We start from the raw sequence: 27,986 nt of genomic DNA on the forward strand, positions 1-27,986 counted from the left end.
AACAAAATACCCCAAAATAGCTTAAGAGATGTTGAAAAACTCAAAACTGAATCTACGTACCTGAACCAAGTCCATATGAGTGGAATCAGAGGCACCGATAACATATAGCCGGTTAACTTTCCCATCTGAGTATACTCACTTGAATGATGCAATTGGAATCTTTTCTAATTTATAACCTAAATTGAGCTTTGAAGCGGGAACAATTTGGGCATTGCAAAGCTCCCCAGATTTTGCAGAACCACTTCCAGTGTTTGAATTAGGAAAGATGTTGTATAGTAAAATATCCCCAGTGTTGTAACCAACAGCAACTTTACTTCCAAATGGGCACACCCAGTAAGCAGAAGTAACAATTTTTGTTTCATGGGAAAGTAGTTGTGTTGCAGACCCACTTGTTATACACATAGCTTTGCTTTCTTGTATTGACCATAATACCATCAACCCATCCGCAAATATCAGAAAAATTATGCTCATGAACAATGAAGATGGATGAAATGTAATATTTATTTGAAATAAACGCGAACAAACAAGAGATGCAAGTGTTGTACTTAGGTTTAACTAGAAACCAGCAACCAAAAGCAAAAACTTTTATTCTTCTACAAGCTTAGTACAAAAAACCACAAAAGTAAAGATCTGGCTTTGTTTGTTTGCTCAGCCTAATGTAGCTCTCACAAAAGGTTAATCTCCACACTATGATGCTGCATCAAAACTATGTAGTCTTAACCGAGGATTGGGAGATTCCAGCGTGTACCACAACATGTCATGGATGTTACCCTATTTTTTGTTCTCTGAGAGAGTGATGTTATCCTCTCATAAGCTTATAAAGTACTCAAACTATGGCTTTTTAATTATTTTCCAATGAGATAAGTAAAATTTAGCAATAATTGGTAAAAACGTTGATGGTTAATGGTGAAATGTAGCACCAGTAGCACCACGTCATAAATGTTACACAAGCTGTGTAAGTTTTGCCCTTGAAGAGACTTTTCAAGACATAATTTTAGATCCTATTTTTAGCACACTATATCAACAAATAAGGAGAGCAGCTCAAAACATCAAAATATTTAGTCAAAGCCATCATAATCTCTGTATAAATGGGTCATTCAAAAAAAGTCCCTTTAGTCATTACAATTTTAATGAAGGCAAGTATGTAAGCGACCTGTGACATATCAAACGAGAGCCTTTCATGAAAATGTCAGCAAATTTGGAACACAAAGGTACTTCAGTACTTGTCATTTTAACTATTGCTGATATTCCATCGATATGCCAAGGAAATAAAAATAATAGGACATTAGCTGGATAAACTACCTCTTGTGCTTTCTGCGGTGGGTTGGGGCAATATAAACCTTGCAGGAGATGCAACTACATATTTATTTATCATTCCTGAAAAAAGCAAGTACCACATCACAAACATTTTATCTCTCTCTTCAAAACCACGTCGTATGGTACTATGGTGTACACCAAAAGATAAGGGGTAACCAGTTGCAAACTACTAGTTTTAATGTTTATGGAGTATAATTACTTGGTGATGCTAGTAATTTTCTTATTCAGTAACAAGCGAAAAACGGTACACATTTGGAAATCAGTATCCATCATCAGTTTTAGCCTTCTGAAGCACTGAATATTCCTTAAAATATGGTAAAAATGAGAGGCTTTAAATTTAAATAGATAAAAATCACGTAAGTCAGGGAACTCACCATGTGAAGCTGAGTAGGGGATGCAGTACTTAATCTTTTCGATGTGAAATGATTCTTGATTAATCTTCCATATAGTTACAGTACTAGTAGATTCTCCAACAAATCTGTCAAGAAAGTAAAATATGGATTCAAAATGCTTACATGAACTGTTGCAGTACAGCAAAAGATGTGATCTCTTCATTGGATTTATGAACGTGACACAAGATCTTTCTTTCGATGTTCCAAACCTATTTGTGAAACAGACAGGTGAGAATACATGAGTGTAAAAAAACAAGGAAAAAAAAAGAGAACACATTAACCGTTGGGTTTTAGCTACCTCAATTCTATCTTCGAACGTGACATTGAAAAGTACGCCGGAGTTGGGAACGAACTACACAAAGCCATGAATTAGTCACTATTATAAGAAACTGGTGAACAAAGAAAGGCAATACACGAAGTGACATAACTGAGCATATAAAATTTCAAGAGTACTAGATAACAAAGAAGGCCAAAAAAGCAACATGTAAGAACTTGCTAGGTTGCTCATCATCAGACTCCAATAACGCTTGCGTGTTATCTTTACCGAGCAGCTTGAGTTGCCCATGTCTGTGAAATTAACAAATCTACTACAACTTAGTACTTATAAGAATGATGTGGTAAAGCATGCAAATTACCATCCACTAAACAACTCATTTGATTGGGCTTGAACAGTCCTCAGATGACAGCAAAATAAGATCCATAGACAATGGTCTTCAAGCATCACATTGAAAAGCAATGACAAATAAATTGCTTATAATTATAACTTCAGCAGAAGTAGATTAGAAAGCAATATGCTCATTCAGTTGAATTAAGCAATACTAATATGAATATTTTTGATAAAGTAAACATGCACTGGAGTCAGGAACTAACCTGGTTGACAGAGCAAGTATCTTCTGAACGGGATCATAAGCTAACGTAGTAGCAGCAGATAGAATTCCATGATGAAAAGTGACATGAGGATTGACATCTTCAGGTTTCAGAGTCTCGAAGTAACCCCCGGGCTAGACAAAAAAAAGTCCCAACACAAAGAAAAATACTAGGTTAAGGGAATTGCATAGACTCATAGAGAATAACAATCAAGTTAAGTACTATGGGAGAAACAATCAACTATGCTAAGCTCAACTGATAAAAGGACACAAGACCTAGCAAAACCGACCCAACTCGAATGACCAAACGTATCCAGACTCAAACAGGTAAATCTGAATTTGGCTCTAAATGCCTAAACCCAATTGACTAATTTGACAAGAACTTTGATGGTAACACGCGCGAATCATATACAATCCCGTAATGACTCGACCTGCCCTGATATGACCCAATCATATACAATCCTACGACATATAACACCTAATTGCTCCTTCTCCTCACAGTTGCACTCAAACTACTCTAAAGTAAACGGATCAAAACGGTATGAGCACTCATTAAGCAAGTCAATAAGGCTCCATAATGTACTCAACCTTACTCCTAACGCCCCTAACACATCTTTACGGACCACTGCTCATTCTCCCAACAGACCTACTACCCAAATTGCTCCAAAGTTCAACAAAACGGTATAAACACGGAGAAGATAGATGTATAATGAATATTAGAACGTAGTTTGGTTCCCTCGGCTTTGAGAGGACACTAAACTTTGGACGCAGAGCCCTAGCTGCTGGACCACCATCAACACCAAAGTCACTGAATCTGTGCACGAAACACCTTTCACAAATCAGAAACAACATCTTTCAATGCAATGAATTACACTGAAAATTTAAGTCACAGACCACAGTGTTTCAGCATTTTAACCACATATGCACTATCACTCTGGCATTGCTTAGCTAAGTCTTATTAGTAATCCTGTCAGAATATCTAATTTTTCATCAAAAGAAGTTGAACAAATATGCACTATCATCGGGACGGAGGGAGTAAAAGAGTTACTCTTATGAAAGCAAACTGAGATGACTTGTTCAGACAAAGAGAGTAGGCTATATTACGAGCAAATAGCCAAGAGAATATAGTACTTTCTCAGTTCAACCGAATTTGATACGTTTGATAAAATACACATTCCACAGTCACATAGAACAAACATATGAAATTGGCTTGAGCAGATGTAATATTGCTTAAACAGAGCAAATAGACGCCAATTTAGACCTTTCTATCCTCGAAATTATGATAATCGTTTACTTCATAAATTGACATCATTTACTAAGGCTAGACAGAAGTGAAAGTGTGTAATAAACAACATAATTGCACAAGAATGCAAACAGTCAGAGATCAAATAATCAACTCGTATCATATAATCATAGAACGAAAAAACAAATAAAATCAAATATCATAAATTTAAAAGAAACCAGTGACGGCGATCAAACCGCGCAGTTCAAACTTTGAGAAATTCACCAGCTTCATTACCTCCGACTCTTGAGCAGCAAGCGCGACCTCAATTTCTTCACACCTAACAATTTCGGACTCAATTTGCCTTGTGATCTGAATATTTGCTTCAATTTCATCATTAACCTAAAAAAAGAGGAATTTCGATCATGTTTTCGAAATGATTAACTTCGACATTAACACCGTAGGTCCGTAGCAATCAAATAAGGTTAAAATTTCGAATAATTGCTTCGATTTCATCATCTAGCAATAATGAAATAGAAACTTCGATTTCATCGTTAACCTAAATCGAATTAAATCTTCGATTATTTAAAATAATATACAACATTCAACAACATAGGAATCGAATGAGATGAAAATTAGAGTAAACCTTGTCAAGCATATCCTTCAGAGTCGAAATTTGAATAAGAATTGAGCTTGAGTCGTCCATGGCGATGCTGCGCGTCAAAACCTGAACGGCAATGACTCCTGATTTCTCCTTTTCTTCAAAGTTCGAATTACTGGAGCTGAGTTGAAGAGAGAGAAGGTGGAGCTGAGTTTTTTTTTTTTTGGTACAAAGAAGGTGGAACTGAGTTGAAGAGAGAGAAGGAAACAAGTAAAATAAGTCGATTGAATGAGATGTTAGCTGTGCAGTGGTGGATAATAGAGGGGGGCACATGGCATCATCTGGTGAGTCTATAGTTATTAGATCCGATGGTTTAAAATGGGTACAACTGCCTCACCCTAAGAAGGGTGCCTTACATGATTATATATATATGTGTGTGTGTGTGTGTGTGTGTGTGTGTGTGTGTGTGTGTGTGTGTGTGTGTGTGTGTGTGTGTGTGTGTGTGTGTGTGTGTGTGTGTGTGTGTGTGTGTGTGTGTGTGTGTGTGTGTAACTGGGTTGAAATATTGTGGATCCGCCACGTGTCTCATATAGCCTTAATGATATGCATTAATTACAGCTAATCATTTAATATGAATATAATAAATGCAGCATAAATCTCAGTAAATATTAATTATGATTTAATAAATTTTATTATAAAATATTAAATAATTACATTGATTTGATTCTAAATTTATTAAAAAAATATTTTGATAAAACTTCTAAATTGTAAATAATAACGTTTATTGCGGAAAAATGCTTTCAATCGAGTATAATTTTCATTATATTTATTAACATATTTTGATATGTAGAGATGATTAAAGTGAGTATCTCAAAATGTTTTACATTTATGTAAAAAAATATTTGAGAAAGCTTTAAAACTTAGACCATTAAATTTATTAAGAAAATATATTTGGAAGAGTCATTATATTTATTAAAAATAAAACTTTAAAAAAACTACTAAGATATAAGTTTTTATAGTGTGGGAACGGAAAAATTATATTGCTTTAAATTAAATACATATGAGATTTTGAGGGGTTTAAATACTGTGATAACGAGTATGTATGTACACAGTGATCACAAGTGAGTTTGAATAATTAAAATAAAAGTAATTATTATTAATTAATATAATATTATATATGGTTTTTCTACGTGGTACCCCATGTTTTTTTGCATTCTACGTGGTACCCGTATATTTTTGAAAATATAAGTGGTATCCCAAAATTTAGTAAAATGTTCTAAAAATACCCAAATTACTAAGAATCACGTTTTTAATATGTTAAATTTTGTAAAGAAAATATGTTTACAATTGAGTAGACAATGTTTATGTTAATGACATGACAAATTATTGCAAAAAAAAATAATAAAAAATGTATAAATTAAACATTTTAAAGAGGCGGATTGGAGCATTTTAGGTATCTTAAAATGTTTTCATTATGTTTAGGGGTACCACTGGTATTTTTGAAAAGCGAGGAGTATCACGTAGAATTCAAATAAATACAAGGGTGTCATGTAGAAAAACCTATTATATAAACAACATGAAAAAGTAGGAAACACATTACACTTTTCTTTAATATCTTCAATTAAATATGTATACGTCAAGAATAAAACATTGATTATGACTAACTAGATATTAATTTTAGTTAAATATTTTATATGTTATCTTATAAAAATGATAATTGAGAAAGTTCAGCCTAATTTATTTACGGGTAAACTCTTAACATCATTAGATATAGTTTTTTTAAAAAAAAACAAAAGGTGCAAATTTCTTATAGATATGTTTGACACATAGCACACGTGAGAAACAACCAAAATATTTGAATAAGTTTAGTTTGGATTCTATATGTTTGATACATAAATATCAAACGTTATACATTCAAAATTAAAAATGGCATAAAGTTATATTCACATCATTTTGAACAAATATTTTAACTGATTTGGAACATAATGTATCGTGAAATGATATAATTTGATAACTTAATGTTGATTGTTGCATAACTCGAATAAAGTTTATTTTAATTAATATGATATTTGATCAGTTACATTTTTTTTTTGTAAAACGTTGATCATGCGTAATTAACTATAACTTATTAAATTTAATTAAAATTATATGTATTTTATTTTAAAACACTGAACTCAAACCTAAAAAAATACAATTTGAGAAAAAATAATAATTTATTTTTACTTATATAGGTAAAATATTAAAGTATATATATGAATTATATTATTTTTCTTCAATTATAATAATAAAATTTTAAAACAGTTCGCGCGGGATATTACCTAGTTGGTAATATTTTTAAAAGATAATTGATCACTATTCACTCACATAACATATTTTCCACCCGTCACTCAATGATAGTACAAATTTACAATAAATAGTCCCATCTTCTATCTTTGATCTTTGTGTTAAAATATAAGTAAAATAAATGATGGAAATTAAGGAATACATAATCTCTGTCTACTGTTTTATTCTAGAGGAGAACATTGTCACCTTTAGATCCAAACTAAATTGTACATAAGGATAACTATTAGAATATGTCAATATTTTTTCCCTATTATGTTGTATATTAGTTATCTATATTTTAGTAAGGATATCTTTTTAGTTAGTCTTTAGTTCTTAATTTCTAGTGATTGACATCTTATGTAATTGGTAAATATCCTAGCTAACTTAGGGATAGTCTTTGTTTAAATAGGATGCTTGTAATTGTGATTAATCAGGCAATATAATTCTTATATGGTATCAGCCCTAATCTCGATTCTTTCTCTTCCGCTCTCTGAATCGTCTCCTTCCTTCCTTTCTCTGCCTCACCTTGAAATCATGACAAACGACATTCCCAACTCCTCAAAATCTTTTTTTCATCGTGCATATTCAGTCTCCAACATCAAAAATTACGTTCAAATCACTCTTGAAACTGAGAACGTCCATTACGTGTCATGGGCCGAGTTATTCTTGAACACGGCTAGTGCTTTTGATGTGCTCGATCATCTTGTCCCTCCTAAGGGCACGGTGATCAACAAGGATATGACATGGACCCGTCTCGACGCCATTGTCAAGCAATGGATCTATAGCACCATTTCCTTCACACGATCCTCGAACCCGGCTCTACGTACTGCTCAAGCCGCGTGGGATCGTCTCATGGACATCTTCAACGATAACAAACACTCTCGGGCAGTCATGTTAGAGCAACAATTCACTAATACTCACATGGATAACTACCCGAACGTGTCATCGTATTGTCAAGCCCTAAAAATGATTGCGGACCAACTCGCTAACGTTGGTTCTCTGGTTTCTGAAACCCGTCTTGTTCTTCAATTGGTCACACATGTGACTGAAGGGTACAAGGGAATCGCCACCATCATTCAACAGGCCGATCCCTTGCCTCCCTTTTACAAGGCTAGGTCTATGCTAGCCCTCGAAGAAAGCAACCAGCGCATCTAACCTGCTTCTGCCACCGCAGACACTGCCCTCCTTGCGTCTCACTCATTCAAAGAGTCGGATTCTAAATCTCAATCCAATTCGAACAACTCCAAGGGTGGCGGTAATTCGAACTCAAACAATTATAAAGGCAAAGGAGGACGTAATAATCGCGGCCAGACTCGTGGGAAGAATAACAATGGTGGAAATTCAAACAACTGCGGTCGCACCAACAATAATGCTCCTAATGGTCAGTAGCCGCAGCCAGGAACTTGGACTTGGGTGCCTTTCAATTCGTGGCCGTCCTCACCGCGGTAGGGTTGGACTATGCCGCCGTGTCCCTACCCAACGGCTGGGTGGACTGGAGCCAATACCCGGTCCCAGTAGGGAATCATCGGGCCTCACCCCGGTCAGAATGGGCAAGCTTTCATTGCTCAAACAGGCACTAGTTCGTCCCCAGGAGAATTCGTTCCGACAGATATCGTGGCTATGATGCAATCGCTCTCCCTGAACAACCGGATGACAAATATTATATGGACACAGGTGCGTCGTCGCACATGACCTCCAATAATGGTAAACTCTCTTCTTATTCTTCTTTGAGTAATTCTCTTCATATAGTAGTCGGAAATGGTGAAATGATTCCAATTATTGGTTGTGGTGCTATGACTCTTGCTTCCCCTCACCCGCCTCTCCTGTTAAAAAATATTTTACATGTGCCCAACCTAATTAAAAACTTGGTCTCGGTTCGAAAATTCACTATCGATAATCATGTCTCTGTCGAGTTTGACCCTTTTGGTTTTACTGTGAAGGATCTCAAGACGGGGATGCCGATTATGAGAAGCAATAGCACGGGGGACCTCTACCCTTTACATGCCACGAACCAGCCCACCTCCGTCTCCTACCCACATGCCTTCACTGCGGTTCCAGCTACTACTTGGCACGGCCGCCTTGGTCATCCAGGCCCCGTCATTTTTAATTCTCTTTGTACTAATAAAACATTACCATGACATCCCATGAAAAATTTGTCTGTTTGCCGTTCTTGTCAATTAGGAAAACATATTAAATTGCCCTTCTATAATCCTTTATCTAAAACTGTTGCTCCTTTTGATATTGTGCATACGGACCTTTGGACCTCGCCTGTTTTAAGTACCCTAAACCATCGTTATTATATCTTGTTCCTTGACGACTACACTAATTTTTTGTGGACTTTCCCTATCACAAATAAATCTCATGTGTGTCAGATTTTTACTACATTTTATAACATGGCTAAAACTCAATTTTCCACCCCTATTAAAACTTTACAATGCGATAATCACTACTACAAATCCAGGCAACCACAACGGCCCTTTAACAACGCTTATTCACGAAAATCACCATAAGACGTTGTAAAATGGATGGCGCGAATTTTACTAAACTTAATTACAACGGTTATGTGTTGTTAACCGTTGTTATTGGTTTTAACAACGGGTCAAACTTGCACAACCGTTGTTAATATAAAAACTAATAACAACAATTTACTCTATAATACATTATAACCGTTGTTAATAATTTGGCGCAAAATTAGTGAAAAGTAATTACAACGGTTATATTAAAACCCGTTGTTAATACTTTTTAATAACGGTTTTCTAAGGACCCGTTGTTAATATATTCTCTATGACAACGGGTTTATGTGTAAAAACCGTTGTCAATTCTTTCCACAATATATACTACACAAACATAGATCAGCTACAGCCACAAACACAAACACAAACACACAACCATACTCTTTCTTATCGTCTCTTTCTCATCGTCGCTTTATCATCTCCGTCACTGTTGTTGTCATCGTCTCTTTCTTTCTCTAATTATCAGGTAAATATCTATCGCTTTATGGTTTTAGTTTTTGTCATCTCTGTCATTATTGTTCTTTCTCTAATTATTTTATTTGCATGTGTTTTTCTCGATCATTATTGTTCTTTCTCTAATTATTATCCGCTTAATTAGTTTTTCTGCGTTTATTAGTAAAACAAATTAAATAAAATAAAACAAAGAAGAAGATGATGGAGAGGAATGCATAAATTTAATTAATTGATATATATATATATATATATATATATATATATATATATACACATAAACTTATTTCATTTCTAAAAATACAATTCTTAGATGTTCATATAGGGATGCATTCTCTTCTATGATATTCATCCTCTCCTCCTTTGCTATTTGGAGGATTCGTTCCGCAGATGCTATATCGTCATATAGCTGCATTATCTGCGGCTCTAACAAGCCATTTTTTTTGGCGTTCTTGAGTGCGATCCGAGCTTCCTCAAGGTAGCTCTTGTACCTCCTCTCGATTTCCAGCAACCGGCGTATGAAACTCTTGTTGTACTCGGTCATAATGCATGTAAAACGAATGGTATCATTCATTATTGAAGGAAGTTTAGAGTTTATTAGGTTTTAAAGATTTAGGGTTTGGAGTTTAGGGTGGAGATAGTGATATAATGGAATGGTTATTGAGATAATGCATGAATTTATACTTAGTAATGTGTCGTTTGAGTTGTTTTTTAATTAATATGTTTAGGAAGTTGTGCCATATCCTGCTTCAAATCTTATAACCCTTCTCATTCCATATATTGTCCTTTCATATGCAAGGATTTGGCAGTAACAATGCATGCATCGGAAGCATAAGGGGCAGTAATAATGCTTGTCTTTAGTTATAACAACGGTTTTTCTATTGTAACCGTTGTTATAATTTTCCCACCAAAAATTAGTCACACTTTCCACAACGAATATCTCGTAACGACAACGATTTTTAACCGTTGTTAATAGTTTTCACAACGGGTTTCTTAGAAAAACCAACCGTTGTTAAAACCTTTAACAACGTCCGCTTTAACAACGTCCTCTTTTTTATATAACAACGGTTTTTGACCGTTGTTATAGCCTGTATCTGTAGTAGTGAATGGTCGTGAATATGATAATTCCCCCCTCCATAAATTTTTTGCTTCCAAAGGAATGTTGTTTCGTTTTTCGTGCCCTCACACCTCACCTCAAAATGGTAAAGTAGAACGCAAAATCCGTACCATCAACAACACCATGCAGACTCTTCTTATTCACGATCATATGCCTCCATCTATGTGGCATCATGCCCTCGCCATGGCCACATATATACACAATATTCTACCTAGCAAGGCCAATCATAACACCTCCCCCACTTCGAGTCTTTACCATCGTGTCCCTAGCTACTCTCACTTACGGACCTTTGGCTGCCTTTGTTTCCCTCACAAACCACCCACATCTATCCATAAAATGGACCCTCGTGCCACCCCGTGCGTATTTCTCGGCTATTCGTCTAGTCACCGTGGTTAAAAGTGCTTAGATTTGGCTACTAATAAGGTCATTATAGCTCGACATGTGACATTTGATGAGTCGGTATTTCCATTTGCCAAACCTGACAAATTACCCATCTCCTCTTATCACTTTCTTGATAATGACCCATCCCCTTATGTGCATCACCACCTTGCCAGTTCTCCGTCCTCCATACCACACGGCACTCTTGACCGTGATAGCCCACCCAACACGCCCACGCACCGCAGTCCACACGCCACACCTACTGCCTCCCCTTCGACAGACCCAAACCAAGCCTCGGCTGCTCCCCCTTTGGCCTCGTCGACTATCCCTACACCAAACTCTACTCCCCCTCCTCCCTCACCTCAAATGACCACCCGAGCTCAGCACGACATTTTCAAGCCCAAACCCCTATTTGATTTGTGTTCGACAACCACCTTATCACCCATCCCCAAGAATCCTATAAATGCACTTAATGACCCAAATTGGAATCATGCTATGAAAGACGAATTTGACGCTCTCATTAAGAATAAGACTTGGGTTCTTGTGCCTCGACCTCCTAATGTCAATATAACACGATGTCTTTGGTTGTTTAAACATAAATTTAAAGCTAACGGCGATTTGGAGCGATACAAAGCTCAGTTTGTTGTCAATGGCAGGTCTCAGTAGGTGGGAGTCGATTGTGATGAGACTTTTAGTCCCGTGGTCAAGCCAGCAACTATACGCACCGTTCTCAGTCTTGCCGTGTCCAAAAAGTGGCCTATTCATCAACTTGATGTCAAAAATGCATTCTTACATGGACACCTTGCCGAGACGGTCTTTATGCATCAGCCACCCGGGTTTAGGGATCGGAATAAACCCGACCACGTATGCCTTCTCAAGAAGTCCCTTTACGGCCTCAAACAAGCACCTAGAGCATGGTACCAACGGTTTGCTACATATGCCTCCTCCATTGGTTTCTATCATAGTAAAACCTATAATTCTCTATTTATTTATCACAATGGTACTAATGTGGCCTACATACTTCTATTGTTGACGATATTATCTTGACCACGTCCACTACTGCTCTTCGAGATGAAATTATGGCTCTTTTTCGCGCCAAGTTTGCAATGACGGATCTTGGCCCGCTCAATTTATTTCTCGGCATAGCAGCCATTCGCCATAGTCAGGGTCTCTTCCTAATAGAGTTAATCCGTATTATAGGCCTTAGGTCCGTCTATTGTCGTATTGGGCTTTGGAGTAATTCCAACCCTAGCGTAGTATGTAATATAAATACATCGTATTGTTAATGAAGAGGGATACCACTTATGTTTCTATTTACTTAAGTCAATTATGGGACGATCTCGATAAACACGAGCCCATAATTGATTGCAAATATTGTACCAGGTGCACCAGTGGCAAACAATATGCCACGCGTCGTGAGTTGGATCGTCTCCATCAATTCCTACTTGGTCTGCTCCCGGGTCCGTATGCCTCCCTACGGCCCCTTATTTTGGCGCAATCTACTCTGTCCACTATTGCTAGAGCTTTTCATATGGTTAGTCAGGAAGAAAGAGTGCGTGGTATTGATCGTCGTAATGAATATACTACTGAAATCGCGACCTTTAATGTTCACATTAAGAATAAGAACCCTCACAAACCCTCTCCTTTATTGCCTCGTACCGAACGCCAGAAGCTTCATTACAATCAATGAAACCGGTATGGCCATGATCGGAGCATGTGTTTCGACCTTATGGATGAATTACCTGAGTGGTGGTATGAATTGAAGGGCATTAAACCGCCAGGCCGTGGTGGTGGGTCTGTTCGAGGCCGTAGGTTTGGTCGAGGAGGGGGCGTGGGGGGTCTGTTTCGCATAGCAGAGAAGAAGGTAGCAACCGTGGAGATGCCCAGAAACCCGAGAGTAGAAACGCTATTCGTACCAACCCCTCATCTGATTTTGCCGAGCCTCCCTCAACTGCCTCCCTGGTAACAGTTTATGGGACACCTTCCCATACACATTCTGGTAAGTGGTTGATCGACACGGGGTCTTCACACCACGTGACTGGTGATTACGATGTCTTATGTGATGTAAGGACTGTTGGAATATGTGTCCTCGGACAATAATGCGATCACAACTGTTGATCATGATGATCACATGTTTAAGTCTCATTCTAAAGAATACAATTGGGAAGTAATATTTTACTGTCAACTGGTCCACACATATTGGTAATGATTGGATGACTAGAGTTTGACATTACTGTCGTGCGACGGTGGTGATCAGTTGATCCCCTTAGGTCATACCTAAAGGGTAACACTCTTAATTGATTATTTAATTGATCGTATGACGATACGGGTTGATTAAATTACTTAAAATTGACGGACGATTTTGGAAGTAATATTTACGTATCTCATTATAATTTGATTAAATAAGATACGGTCTAAGTGATCGAATTGTTTTATTACTTAGATGAAATTATTGTTTAAGGAAACAATTGCATTAGAATGAATAATTTATTATAAATACAAGATGTGATTTATAATTGGTAAAATATTTTGGTACAAGTAATTATGAATTACTAAGTCAATTTTGTATATGACGTATTTTTATTAATGCGTTGATTTTTAATATGTTAAAAATACATAACAATTTTACATGACATGTGACATGTGACAAATTGACAAATTGACAAAGATAAAATGGAATCCATTTTATCTCTAAATGGACTGAATTAATGGGGTGTTTTAGGAAATTATTATGTTATTAACTAAGTGGTAAACATAATCATATTTGCCTAAACCTAGCCATGCAAACCTAGTGCCTCTTGTGAAGAGCACCTTGCTCATGCATTGGCCCTAAGAACTCCCCCTCCTACCCGGTTTTATGAAGAGAAAACTATAGGTTTTTCTCTTTAATTTTTACCTTATACACTACCAAAATATTTAGTGTATTCATTCATTCTTACACACATCTAAAAAATAAGAGTTTTAGTGAGATAAAATCTTCCTCTTTCTCCCTTCTCTTAGCCGAATTATTAAGAGAATAAAATTATATTTTGGTCAATTTTATTCAAAACTAATATTGTTCTAGTAATAATAATATTAATTTTATTAAGAGATTACTTTGGGTATTAATCCTTGGGAGGGATTCTACACTTGAATCCTTGTTCATCCAATATTTGGAGAGCTCAAGAACAAGTGAGTAGGAGAACTCACTTGTGCCCAAAAATCCGAAATATCAATGTAAGGGTTGATGATTTCTTCCTTATTTTATTATTGTTTGCATGCATAAGATCAATGTTTAATTTTATGACTAAATTAAATCATCACATATATGAATATGTTAAGTAATGAGATATTGATTTCTAACAAGCGGTATCAGAGCCTTTGGTTGTTTGCATGCAAATCGGTTATAGTTTTTTCGAGTTATACGATTAACATATAAAACTTGTAAATTTGTGTTATTATGATATATCACGAAATGAATTATGCATGTTACAGTTTCTGATCCTAAAATGTATTTAGGATATTTTGGTTAATTTATGGATTTTTATTGTTCATCTTATACAATAATGGCATTAAAAATGTGATTTTATGATTAAAATGTCATTTTCGGACTAAAATTAGCTAAACTTCGAATTTTACAGTGGTTTTTGGATATGTTATCACATGTATTAGTTTTAGATGACCTGTAGATTTTCATAATTTTTGAAGTTCTTATGCTCGAAATATGGATTTTTCATGATAAAAATCGAATTTAAATGAAAAATAGGTTAATATGAGAAATATTTCGAATCTGGTCATAGAAATTTAGTATGTTGTCACATGCAATTTTACAAGATGTGTGTAAAATAATAGGCTATAATGAAGTCTTTATGCATGATTTATGATTTTTTGATGAAAAATAACATAAATAGTGACTTAATTAGTGAATAATTGCTAAAACATACTTCATGACTAAGGAAAAATGTCACATGTTGCATTTTATTATCTTTTTCAGATTTAAAATTGAAAAGTTGATGAATATAATTTTTCTCATGTTTTTATGATTATAATTGATAAATCCGATAAACCGCAACATAGTTTTTCCGATAATTTTTTCGAAATTTTAACCTAAGTTTTTGAATATTATGAGTGTCATGGTATTTTTCCAAAATGTTCATGAGTTTAAATTTCAAATTTCAAATTTATTTGAAATTTTTATGATTTATTTGAAGTTTATAGCATTTTATTGTAATTTTGAGTCCACTAATGAACAATTTTAAGAAATATAAGTTAATTATAGTCAAAGAGTTAGTGGAGACTAATTTTGAGTCCTAAGTTGGTTAGGATAATTAACTTGTGCATAAATATGATTTTATGTAATTTATTGTGATTTTAAAAGGTTGAATCACGCAAATCCGTAAAAATCGTTTAATATACGATATTGGCTCCTTAAAGGCGATTTAGCATAAAATTGGGCATGTTCATACATATTATAATGCTGCATTTTATTTATGATTGTCATAATTTTATTTTATGTAATTTTTGAATTATGTATTTTTACTTAGTATGGCCTTAGTTTTAATTGGTATTACCCGAAATGTATGGGAATATCGATTCGGTTGTAATTTATTGTGATCTCGTATCACCGTTTTGTAATTTAATAGATCTATTTTATTTTAATTACAAATGTATAATAGGAAATTATGTAATTTATTATGTAATTTATTTATTTCGGAGTTCCCTGAAGACGGTGTCACTCTAGAAGGCGATACATAAAGACGGTGTTACCTCAAGATGCGTGCTAAAACCGAAGTTCAAGGGACCAATGGAGTTGGTTTCCGAATATGTAAAAGTTAATTAGATTTTCTATTTTAGGAAGGCCATACTAGGATTTAATTTATGCTTTGCATTTTATTTATATGTTGCATGCATCGCTAAATCGCCATAACTAAAACATGCATAGTCATTTTAATCGAGTTTATCGACCGTGTCAATTATAATTATCGTAGTTCACCGCTTTAGTTCACTTAAAACGTGATAGATAATAAATTTACATGACCTCTCGCTAAAATAATCAATTGAGACATAGCCTTACCAAAAAGTAGAAACCATGAAAACCTATTTCGTGAGGGAGTGCACTCGGCTTTACCGGGGTACAAACCTTGTTACGTAGGGGAAGTGGGTGATAAATGTCTACCCACCGAGTTTATAAATATGAGGGTTGTTTTCGGCTTTACCGATCCCAAGTTGATGTAAATTTGGATCATTGACACATTTATTCGAAATTTGGGTTGAACTCAACGAAAGTATTCTCGACGGTTGCCGGATGTGTTTCGGGCTAAAGATAAATTTTAATGTAAATTTATCGACCAAGAGTTCTAAAAGTAGAATCGATTAAAAGGTTAATCCACCGAGTTATATTAATAAGGGTTGTTTTTCGGCTTTACCGATGCCTAAATTAATATGAATTTGGGTCTTGGAATCATTTATCAAGTTGGGTAGAGGTCACTAGATAAATGCAATAAAACTTGTTTAAATTAAATTTTTACGAGTATTATTATTATGAAAACGACATATGTTTTATTCCTTCTATTTTGTTTTGTAGACCACTTTTATTTCTCATAACAAATGGCCACTCCAAACACCAACGCCACGCCTCTCACTAATACTTCATGGCTCCGATCCTTCATGGATCGTTGTAAACTTGAAAAGAATGGGTCAAATTTCTCCGATTGGGATGCCCAACTCAAATTAGCCGCCCAAGGTGACGACAAGCTTCGTTACCTCACCGAGGCCTCTCCACCCGAACCTAATGCTAGGTCGAGTGCCGCTACTAGGGAAGCATATGAGGCTTACCACAAGGAGTCCGCCGCAATGAAAAATGTGTTGATCTTTGCGATGGAGGCGGATCTCCAAAGGAGAGCCTTTAAGATGGGCACCGCTAATGAAATCTATTCCAAGCTTGTGACAATGTTTTCACAAACTCCACGGATCGTCCAATATGAGGCGGCCGCGGCATTCTTTGATCTCGACTTCAAAGAGGGCCAAAAGGTTAGCCCTCACGTGCTCAAATTAATGGAGCTAGTCGAGACCTTGAAGATTCAAAAGGTTGAAATCCCCAAAGAGCTCATTGTAGATAGGATTCTACACTCCTTATCCAAAGTCAAAGCGTATGTTCAATTCCGGGTGAATTTTAACATGCAAGACAAGGACGTGTCTCTTGAAGAGTTGCACAAGTTACTTGTGCAAGCCGAAAGAGACATGGGGTTAAATGTTAACCCACCTAAGGATGTGCTTAACATAAGCACCAAAAGCAAGGGGAAGTTCAAGAAGAATGGGAAGAAGGGTAAGAAGCAAGCTCCCACTTTCACCAAAGCTAAGACTTATGAAGCTAGCACTTCCAAAATCAAGAAGGGTCCTCTTGATAAATGCCATTATTGTAATGGTGTTGGACATTGGAAAAGAAATTGTTCCAAATATCTTGGTGACATTAAAGCTGGAAAGATCACTCCAGTAGGTAAATGACTATCCCTTCTTTTATGTTTCTAATTCAACTATGGTATTGTGATACAAAGTTGTGATAATGTATCCCCTTTTATTGTAAATAGGGCCTCCACCAAGCAAGGACAAGGGAAAAGAAAAGCAAGCTTAAGAAACCATCAAGAAGCTAGGAGTAGCTTCCATGAAGCTTGACTTTTTATTGTCTTATTTTAATTTATGTTTCGGATTTTAGAACCTTTTGATTTCCGTGTTCGACATGGAAATGTATTTTGGATAATGGTTGTATTTTGGATAATGGTGGCTTGGTTTGCAACCCAAGTCACCCGTTTTATCGTATTTTATCCTTGTTCTAAAATTCGTCTTTATCCGCTTGCTCATAGAAACATATGATCATTCACTTAAAGTGATCTAATAAACAACTATAATGATGGGATTCATTATATGTCCACAAGCTTAAGGCTTGTGTATGATCAATTATAAAGTGATATTGAGTTGATGAACTCTCCTAAAGGAATGTCAATCACCAAGTACACTTATCAAATTTAAAACAATTAGTCAACCTATGAGATAGTCCTCCTTATACTTCAGAATCATTATTTGTGTTTCATAAACTATCTTTGAATCTCTAGTGTATTTATTCTAAAGATAGAGTGGGAGAAAAATGAAGACACAAAGAACACCAAGAAAAATTTGTGTACTTGTGTAAATGAGATCTACGCAAGGGAGAATGATTTGAATAAAGGTATACCTATTTATATAGTGTACTCGAATAGATGAGATCTATGGTCTCGAATAGATGAAATCTACATGACAAAAGAGACCAAGTGAAGTAATCAAAAGAATATGTTCTCAAGATAACTACACGAGGAGACCAAAAGAAAGTTTTGGAATAAGAATGACTAATGTAAAGTCTTAACAAGAGTTTTGACTAGTTTATGAACAACATTTGACCAATAGTTTAAATATTGATGTTTACTTAAGAGTCTAAATGAATCAAAGTTGCATCCTCGAAAATAAATGAGATTTATGACTAAAAGTTGCAAAGAATGATATGCCGATATCCTCAAGAGCTAAGTTAAGTAACCACGCAAATGTCATTACTTAACCTCATTATGAAAATGAAATGGTTAAACCTCCTTCCGAGAAGGGTATTTTGAGAAGGACGTGTATTAGATATAATTCACATTTAATCTAATGACATTGCCGCGCATCATTATAAAATGAATGAGTTGGAGATTAAAATCTCTTTCCATAAGGTTAAGATTGAAACCTTTTCAAAATAGGTATTTTGAAAGGATATGATGGGAATATATATGGTTTTATCTTAATAACTTGGCAAAGCAAAATATATTTCAATTCTTGAAATGTTTCGATTGAGTAGTCAATTGCGAAACATGTGGAATTAAGTGGGAGTTGGAAATTATCATGTGAAGACATGGAATTTAGTGGGAGCAATCATCTTGTAAAAGTTTATAACTCATTACTCATTGAGAATGACGAGCTAATACTTTCTTTCACAAAGAAGTATTTGAGTTTTCAATTCTGGATGAAGATGGACAATGATGAATCCAATCACATCATGAGATGTTGGATAGGTATTGAGATATAAACATCGAATCAACGAGAAACGTAGGTTATTCATGTCAATGAAAATGGAATTGCCATTAGCAGTCATGGCCGTTCATTGAACCTAAGAATGATTGATCACATGATTATTAGTTACTAATGTTTCCGCCATTAGAATAATCATGCACATGTCCAATAATAAATCATATGCATAAGAGCATGATGAATCATTGGCAAGCCATAAAATAATCGTCATGAATTCTCGAGGAGAATCCGAAGAGCGATTTCAGTGTTGGACAGAACACTCTGTTATGTGTCAAGAGGTTGCACATATTAAAGTTCGAACACGCGTAAGGATTTATGAAAATCCTAAGCTTTTCAAGCTAAAAGAGAAATAAGAAGTTTGGAAAGATACTTAGTTAAAGTAAGAAGTTACTCAAACTAATATCTTCTAATATGCTAGGACTTGTGAGAAGTGCTAGGCTAATCATCTTGACAATTGTTGCAAGACTCTACAAAACATATACCTAGTGCATTGTGAGTGGGTGGAGTACTTGATCAGTGCAAGTTATATCATCCACCACAAATTCGTTGGTTGTGTGATAAACAACCAGAAAGTTCTTTCAAGATAAAGAATCCAAACCGAGGTTGGGAACCTATATGTGTACTTGGTAAGGTTCATGCTATGAGAGATAACATGAATGTAAAGAAAAATGCGATTAAAGAAGTTTGAACACATGGACACATGATATGTTAAACTTCCATTGCAATCGTCTGGTGTTTACACACTTACGATATGCATCACAAGGTTGTAATACGGTATTGACTACCCGAATGTGATGTCAACATTTGTCGTTTGAGTTATTATTAACTCACCTTATACTTTGTTACATCCAAACGGGTTGTAGAGACAATTGAACCCCGTTAAAGTGAACACGGATTGGCATTGTATTCGCCCATAGTTACTTACATGAGGTGACGTCTCGAAGTGACTAGAATGTGATGCGATTGATGGCAAGTTCAAGTGCCATGGAGTCATATGAGAATGACTAGTCGATCACATAGGAAGACTTTTAGGAACACTTTGTCGGGCCTTATGACCGCTTATAGAGTTCTGGCAAATTTATATAGCCTGGTCGTGGCGAGAGCTACTATAGTATTCTAATGAGTCGATTCTTTTGACTAAAGACTATTCGCCTAAGATGGCACAGTTTCAGATTAACTTTGATTTGTGTTACTACGACCTTCGTAAATGGAGTCAAATGGGCATATTTTGGGTTATGATGGCTGTGGCTAGTCGAAGGGAATGAGTGCGATAGGAATTGTCCACCCCTAGTCAGGGTTATAACAATATCTCAGGGCCACTCGAGGAGTAATGAACTGGAAATGCGTGGCCACGCTCGGAAGATATCTATGGTAGATAAATCCGGTCAATCAGTTATTCTCCAGATCGAGGAAACCACTCTCGATATGATCGCTTGCAAGTACGACCTAAAAGACACCTTGCATTGAGTGGGAGATAGTAATAGGACAAGAGAATTGGTGACGCACACTTGTCGAGGACAAGTGGGAGATTGTTGGAATATGTGTCCTCCGACAATAATGCGATCTGGCTGTTGATCATGATGATCACATGTTTAAGTCTCATTCTAAAGAATACAATTGGGAAGTAATATTTTATTGTCAACTGGTCCACACATATCGGTAATGATTGGTTGACTAGAGTTTGACATTCTTGTCATGCGGACGGTGGTGATCAGTTGATCCCCTTAGGTCATACCTAAAGGGTAACACTCTTAATTGATTATTTAATTGATCGTATGACGATACGGGTTGATTAAATTACTTAAAATTGACGGACGATTTTGGAAGTAATATTTACATATCTCATTATAATTTGATTAAATAAGATACGGTCTAAGTGATCGAATTGTTTTATTACTTAGATGAAATTATTGTTTAAGAAAACAATTGCATTAGAATGAATAATTTATTATAAATACAAGATGTTGTGGTTTATAATTGGTAAAATATTTTGGTACAAGTAATTATGAATTACTAAGTCAATTTTGTATATGACGTATTTTTATTAATGCGTTGATTTTTAATATGTTAAAAATACATAACAATTTTACATGACATGTGACATGTGACATGTGACAAATTGACAAATTGACAAAGATAAAATGGAATCCATTTTATCTCTAAATGGACCGAATTAGTGGGGTGTTTTAGGAAATTATTATGTTATTAACTAAGTGGTAAACATAATCATATTTGCCTAAACCTAGCCATGCAAACCTAGTGCCTCTTGTGAAGAGCACCTTGCTCATGCATTGGCCCTAAGAACTCCCCCTCCTACCCGGTTTTATGAAGAGAAAACTATAGGTTTTTCTCTTTAATTTTTACCTTATACACTACCAAAATATTTAGTGTATTCATTCATTCTTACACACATCTAAAAAATAAGAGTTTTAGTGAGATAAAATCTTCCTCTTTCTCCCTTCTCTTAGCCGAATTATTAAGAGAATAAAATTATATTTTGGTCAATTTTATTCAAAATTAATATTGTTCTAGTAATAATAATATTAATTTTATTAAGAGATTACTTTGGGTATTAATCCTTGGGAGAGATTCTACACTTGAATCCTTGTTCATCCAATATTTGGAGAGCTCAAGAACAAGTGAGTAGGAGAACTCACTTGTGCCCAAAAATACGAAATATCAATGTAAGGGTTGATGATTTCTTCCTTATTTTATTATTGTTTACATGCATAAGATCAATGTTTAATTTTATGACTAAATTAAATCATCACATATATGAATATGTTAAGTAATGAGATATTGATTTCTAACAAGAACTATACCGAACCGTGTTATCAGGCTGCCTGATGGCTCAAAGATTTATGCTTCGACAGTGGGTCGTGTGGACCTCACTTTGAAAATATCCCTTGACACCGTTCTTTATGTTCCTCAATGGCATTGTAATTTAATTTCAACTTTTCAATTGAGTGATGCCTTGAATTGCGAGTTTGTGACGAATTCTTCTGTCTGTATTATTCAGGACCGGGATACGAGAGTGGCGATTGGCATGGGTGATCGCCTAGATAGACTATACTACCTACGTAAAGAACCGCAAGCTAGTACGAGTACCGTTGCAGTATCAACTTCTTTCAGTTTATGGCATCATCGCTTGGGACATCCGTCTGAGCAAGTAGTTAAATTGCTTCCTTTCTTTCGCAATAATAAATATTCTTTGTCAAAGCCGTGTGAGGTTTGTCACCGCGCTAAACACATTCGTAGTAGCTTTCCTCTCAGTAGTAATAACAGCTTGTGTGCATTTGAGTTAATTCACTGTGATTTATGGGGACCGTTTGATACTCCATCGTCGTCTGGTGCACGTTATTTTTTAACGTTAGTTGATGATTTTTCCCGATGAGTGTGGATTTATCTTTTGAATTCAAAAACTGAAGTATATGATAAATTTATGCTATTTGTGGCCTTGATTGAACGCCAATTCTCCGCTACATTAAAAATTGTTCGGAGTGACAATGGGACCTAATTCAATTCATTAAAACCTTATTTTGATAATCATGACATTATTTTCCAATCGTCGTGTGTTGGGTCGCCTCAACAAAATGAGACGGTTGAGCGTAAACATCAGCATATTCTTAACGTTGCACGCGCATTACGGTTTCAAGCAGGCCTCCCTATTCAATTTTGTGGTGAATGTGCTTTGGCTGCTACATATTTAATTAATCGTACCCTGTCTCGCCTTCTAGACGGGGTCACGCCTTATGAAACCATATTCATAAGTCCCCTAATTTTGACAGTCTTCGAGTATTTGGGTGTCTTTGTTTTGCCCATAATCAACGGGCCAAAGGTGACAAGTTTGCAAGTAGAAGTCGTAAATGTGCTTTTATAGGATATCCTTCTAGAAAGAAAGGTTGGTATTTATATGACCTGGAGCGTCAGGAATTTTTTGTGTCGCGGGATGTACATTTTTATGAAGATAAATTTCCATTTTTGGATGCACTAAGTACGATTAGTCCTAGCATTTTGGACGCACAGGCTATTGATGATTTGGTAATAGATTGGGAATATCCCACCAAGGTGTCGACTGAGGCTGGGTCATCCTTTGTAGCCACGGTCATGCCTTCTGACACTCCGTCTGATCCCTCTGCTACGGCTCCGGAGATCGCCACAGTTGATGACGTGGTTGTACCAGCGGAATTGGGTCGCGGGCATCTGGTAAAATTTCCCTCCTCGAATTTGCGGGATTATGTGGTTGATATTACTGGTAAAGGTAGTAGTTCATCTAGTGCATCCAGTCTCACCGTGTCAAAGTCACTCTCAAGTACGCCGTATCCCCTTACTAATTATTTTTCTTCTCACAAATTTTTGCCCCATTATCGTACTTACCTTGCAGCTTTAACATCACACACCGAACCTCGTAATTTTAACGAGGCCGTGAAAGATGAAGGGTGGCGGAAGGCCATGGAAGCTGAAATGCAGGCTCTTATTGACAATGGTACGTGGTCCATAGAACCACTTCCACCCGGTAAGAAGGGTCTCGGAAGTAAATGGCTTTACAAAATTAGATACAAATCGGATTCTACTATTTAACGGTTAAAAGCTCTTTTGGTAGTGTTTGGTAATCATCAAACAGAGGGTGTGGACTATGATGAGACGTTTGCGCCAGTAGCTAAAATGACCACGGTGCGAGCTTTTCTAGCTGTGGCTGCGGCAAAGAATTGACATATTTATCAGATGGATGTTCACAATGCTTTTCTTCACGGATATTTAGATAAGGAAGTATATATACGGTTGCCACCGGGGTTTGAGTCAAAGACAGCTAGTCTTGTTTGTCGGCTACGAAAGTCTTTGTATGGACTTAAGCAAGCACCACGTTGTTGGTTTTCTAAGCTTGCTTAGGCCTTGAAGCGGTATGGTTTCTTACAAAGCTATTATGACTACTCTTTGTTTACATATGTTAGAGGTGAAACCCGTTTGCATATTTTGGTGTATGTTGATGACTTGATTATTTCCGGTAACGATGTCCAAGCACTTACAACTTTTAAAGAGTATTTGCATTCGTGTTTTCATATGAAAGATCTGGGTGACTTGAAATACTTCTTGGGTATTGAAGTGGCTCGCAATTATTACGGTCTGTTTCTATGCCAACGTAAATATGTCCTCGATGTGCTTGAGGAAGTGGGTCTCCTCGGGTGCAAACCGGCTCCCACTCCACTTGAGCAACATCACCAGCTTGGTTCCTCGATGAGTAAGTTACTTCCTGATGCAGCCCCGTATCGACGTCTTGTTGGTCGCTTAGTCTATCTCGCTGTCACGAGACTAGACCTATCCTACGCGGTCCATATACTATCTCGCTTTATGAGTGCTCCTCGACAGGATTATTGGAATACTGCCTTGCGCACTGTTCGTTATTTGAAAGGTACTCCTGGTCAAGGGATTCTTCTAATTAAGTTCTCGTGCTCCCTTGACATTGTCTGGTTGGTGCGATTCTGACTGGGGTGGGTGTCCCCTCACTCGTCGCTCCCTTACCGGCTGGCTTGTCTTCCTTGGCCCGTCTCCTATCTCGTGGAAAACGAAGAAACAACCTAGTGTCTCTCTCACTCGTCAGCCGAAGCCGAGTACCGTTCGCTTGCAGCCATCACATGTGAGATTAAGTGGATCCGCGGTCTTATGGAGTGTTTGGGTGTACCTCAGTCTTCCGCCGTGCCTATTTCTTACGATAGTAAATCTGCCATACATATTGCTCAGAACCCGGTCTTCCATGAGCGTACCAAACATATTGAGATGGACTGCCACTTTGTTCGTGATGCCATTCAGAAGGGTATTGTCACTCCGTCTCATGTTCCCACTAAAGTGCAGTTGGCTGATGTCCTACTAAGGCTCTCGGTGTTACCCAATTTGTTTCTTTGGTCAGCAAGTTGGGTATTCTGAATCTGTATGCTCCAACTTGAGAGAGGGGAGGGGGGGGGGGGTAGGTAATAGAGTTAATCCGTATTATAGGCCTTAGGCCCGTCTATTGTCGTATTGGGCTTTGGAGTAATTCCAACCCTAGCGTAGTATGTAATATAAATACATCGTATTGTTAAAGAAGAGGGATACGACTTATGTTTCTATTTACTTAACACTTCCTCCATCAGAAAAAAGTATGTGGAACATATTCTTACTCGGGCCCATATGACAACATGCAAACCCGCCCAAACTCCTGTGGATACCAAGTCTAAATTGAGCGCTGATGCTGGCCTGCCAGTCAGGGACCCCGCACTTTTCCGTAGTCTGGCCGGTGCCCTCCAATACTTAACCTTCACCTGACCCGACATCTCATACGCGGTGCAACAAATTTGCTTATATATGCACGACCCTCGGGAAGCTCACTTTGGTTCACTTAAACGGATTATCCACTACCTCCGAGGTACGTCTCACTATGGTTTGCATCTGTCCGTGTCATCCACATCGTCCCTAATTGCTTATAGTGACGCTGACTGGAATGGATGTCCGGATTCGCGTCGGTCCACATCCGGGTATTGTGTTTATTTGGGTGATAATTTAGTTTCATGGTCCTCCAAAAGACAAGCAACCGTCTCGCGCTGAAGCCGAATACCGTGGTGTAGCTAATGTGGTCGCGGAGTCTTGTTGGATCCGCAACCTCCTACTCGAACTTCAATGTCCAATTCGTAAGTCCACCATCGTGTATTGTGACAATGTCTCGACCATTTACTTATCTGGTAACCCGGTTAATCATCAACGAACGAAACACATCGAAATTGATATTCATTTTGTCCGGAAAAAAGTTGCTCTTGGTCAGGTTAAAGTTCTTCATGTTCTGTAAAGCTAGCAGTATGCGGATATATTTACAAAAGGCCTACCCAAATTCCTATTTGACGACTTTCGATCTAGCCTCAGGCTCTCAGCATCCGTCCTCCTCCCGCTTCGACTACGGGAGAGTATTAGAATATGTCAATATTCTTTCCCTATTATGTTGTATATTAGTTAGCTATATTTTAGTAAGTATATCTTTTTAGTTAGTTTAGTTCCTAATTTCTAGTGATTGACATCTTATATAATTAGTAAATATCCTAGCTAACTGGGGCATAGTCTTTATATAAATAGGATGCTTGTAATTGTGATTAATCATGCAATATAATTCTTATAATAACAAAAAAGAAAAGGTATAGTGGATAAGATAGATAAGGTTTTTTAATACATTGTGTACTTTGTGTCTAGTCGGCGTGGTCACCTATGAATTTGCTCAATAAACAAACTAAAACTTCTCAAGAAGTAAATGTGAGATTATACGCAAGAATATGCCTTCCATTATAGGCTCTAGCTAGGTCACATGCCTTGCCTCATCCGCTAATATTAACTTCTCGAGTTCTCATGTCTAGACACGTTAAGTAAGTCATGTAAGTGGGATTTGTCCATCAGGTTCGATTCATACGGGCCATGTCAAAATCAAAGTCACGCCTAAGAGCGGAGCTATGGTTATATCTATGCTATAGCAAAAATAGTTTTTTTTAAATAATATATTACTGATAAAATCATTACACATTAACATTAGGTTATAAACTTATAACATTTATCACAAATTCTCATTATAGACGGGCACTATCCGTCTATACGTATAGACGGATACCATTTTCCCTCACAAAATACCCATTTGTAATAAAGTGGGAAGCACATGGGGTGCCCCACCTTGTCCCCCATATCCATTTTATTAGAGGTCTTTACCCGTCTGTTCGCCCCACCCGTCTATACTAAGACCTATTGAACATTTATCTAGATCCATTGAGATTTTTTCTATTTTTGGGATAAAGGTAATTATTATCGGATAAATGGATAATAGAGCCTAAATGAACAATGGATGAAAATGATGGTAGTTGAAGATACAAATGAGAAAGATAGCGTAATACTCGCTCCATTAAGGGAGTAAAATTAACCCATTACCCCCTAAATAGATATGTCAAAAGATTACACGACTCGAAAAACTGACCAAACCCGCCCGAAATTAATCTGAACACAAAAATGACCCTATCCGATAATATCCTAGTTCGACGAGATGTAGTAGTTCAAGTTACAAAGGTTTACCCTAAAATAAGATCGAATTTTTCTTTAATGTGTATTTTAAAGGTACACATTAAAAAGGTAATTAGAGAAAGATTTAAAAAATTATTATATTAATTATGACTAACATTATACGTCAATATCTGATATTTTTAGAAATCTTTCTTTAATTTTCTTATCACACGTTAAAAAATCCAATAAGATCAAAACTGTCATCAGAAAACACCCAAAAATCGTAGTGCAGTGATTTTTCGAAATCACAATGGTGACCCAGCAGTTACCTGTAGACTTATTGAGGATTTACTGCACTCGCATGTTCAGTTACCCAAGGTACGTCCTACACTGTTGTACCCCTCTAATGACCTTGTTACACCATGTGTTATCACAGATCCATCTTCACATCAACGGAGTGCGGTTTCCTTTTCTGTCTCCACACGATATGTCCCAAAAACGAGCTGTTTTAGTTGCTGCATCATCAGTACTGAGTTGGATTACTCCAAGTCAAGTGTTGTACGCGCAAGCTCGTCTTTTGACGCTTCTACCAGGGCCCTTCTATAGTTCTATGTGCTATGCGCTACGCCCACTCTCTGAGCCTGAGTTCTGTTTGTTTCTTAGTCACTTGTTGTAAACTATCTGCAGTTTTGGCAACCTCTTTGCCAGTCCCAATTAGTGCACGACATTCCTTTCGA

At 36.7% G+C, this 27,986-nt stretch overlaps 2 protein-coding genes and 1 long non-coding RNA gene across 3 annotated transcripts; 2 read left to right on the forward strand and 1 right to left on the reverse strand.

Annotated features, from left to right (window-relative positions):
- Positions 1–1,700: 1,700 nt before the first annotated feature.
- Positions 1,701–2,956, reverse strand: LOC141658958 (uncharacterized). The gene is made up of 4 exons (XR_012549543.1): positions 2,580–2,956; positions 2,192–2,276; positions 2,008–2,061; positions 1,701–1,918 (listed from the first exon to the last, which is right to left on the reverse strand). It is a non-coding gene; the product is annotated as an uncharacterized LOC141658958 (long non-coding RNA).
- A 4,214-nt stretch (positions 2,957–7,170) lies between these two features.
- On the forward strand, positions 7,171–7,875 carry LOC141588611 (uncharacterized). Its single transcript, XM_074410042.1, has one exon. It carries the CDS (start codon positions 7,171–7,173, stop codon positions 7,873–7,875), a length of 705 nt encoding a protein of 234 aa, XP_074266143.1.
- A 175-nt stretch (positions 7,876–8,050) lies between these two features.
- Positions 8,051–27,925, forward strand: LOC141588612 (uncharacterized). Its single transcript, XM_074410043.1, has 6 exons — positions 8,051–8,101; positions 22,268–22,617; positions 23,037–23,734; positions 24,317–24,642; positions 24,988–25,161; positions 27,686–27,925. The coding sequence occupies exons 1-6, from the start codon at positions 8,051–8,053 to the stop codon at positions 27,923–27,925; spliced, it is 1,839 nt and encodes a 612-aa protein (XP_074266144.1).
- Positions 27,926–27,986: the final 61 nt, after the last annotated feature.

The sequence above is a fragment of the Silene latifolia genome, chromosome 6 (genome assembly GCF_048544455.1).
Source record: "Silene latifolia isolate original U9 population chromosome 6, ASM4854445v1, whole genome shotgun sequence".
Lineage (NCBI taxonomy): Eukaryota > Viridiplantae > Streptophyta > Magnoliopsida > Caryophyllales > Caryophyllaceae > Silene > Silene latifolia.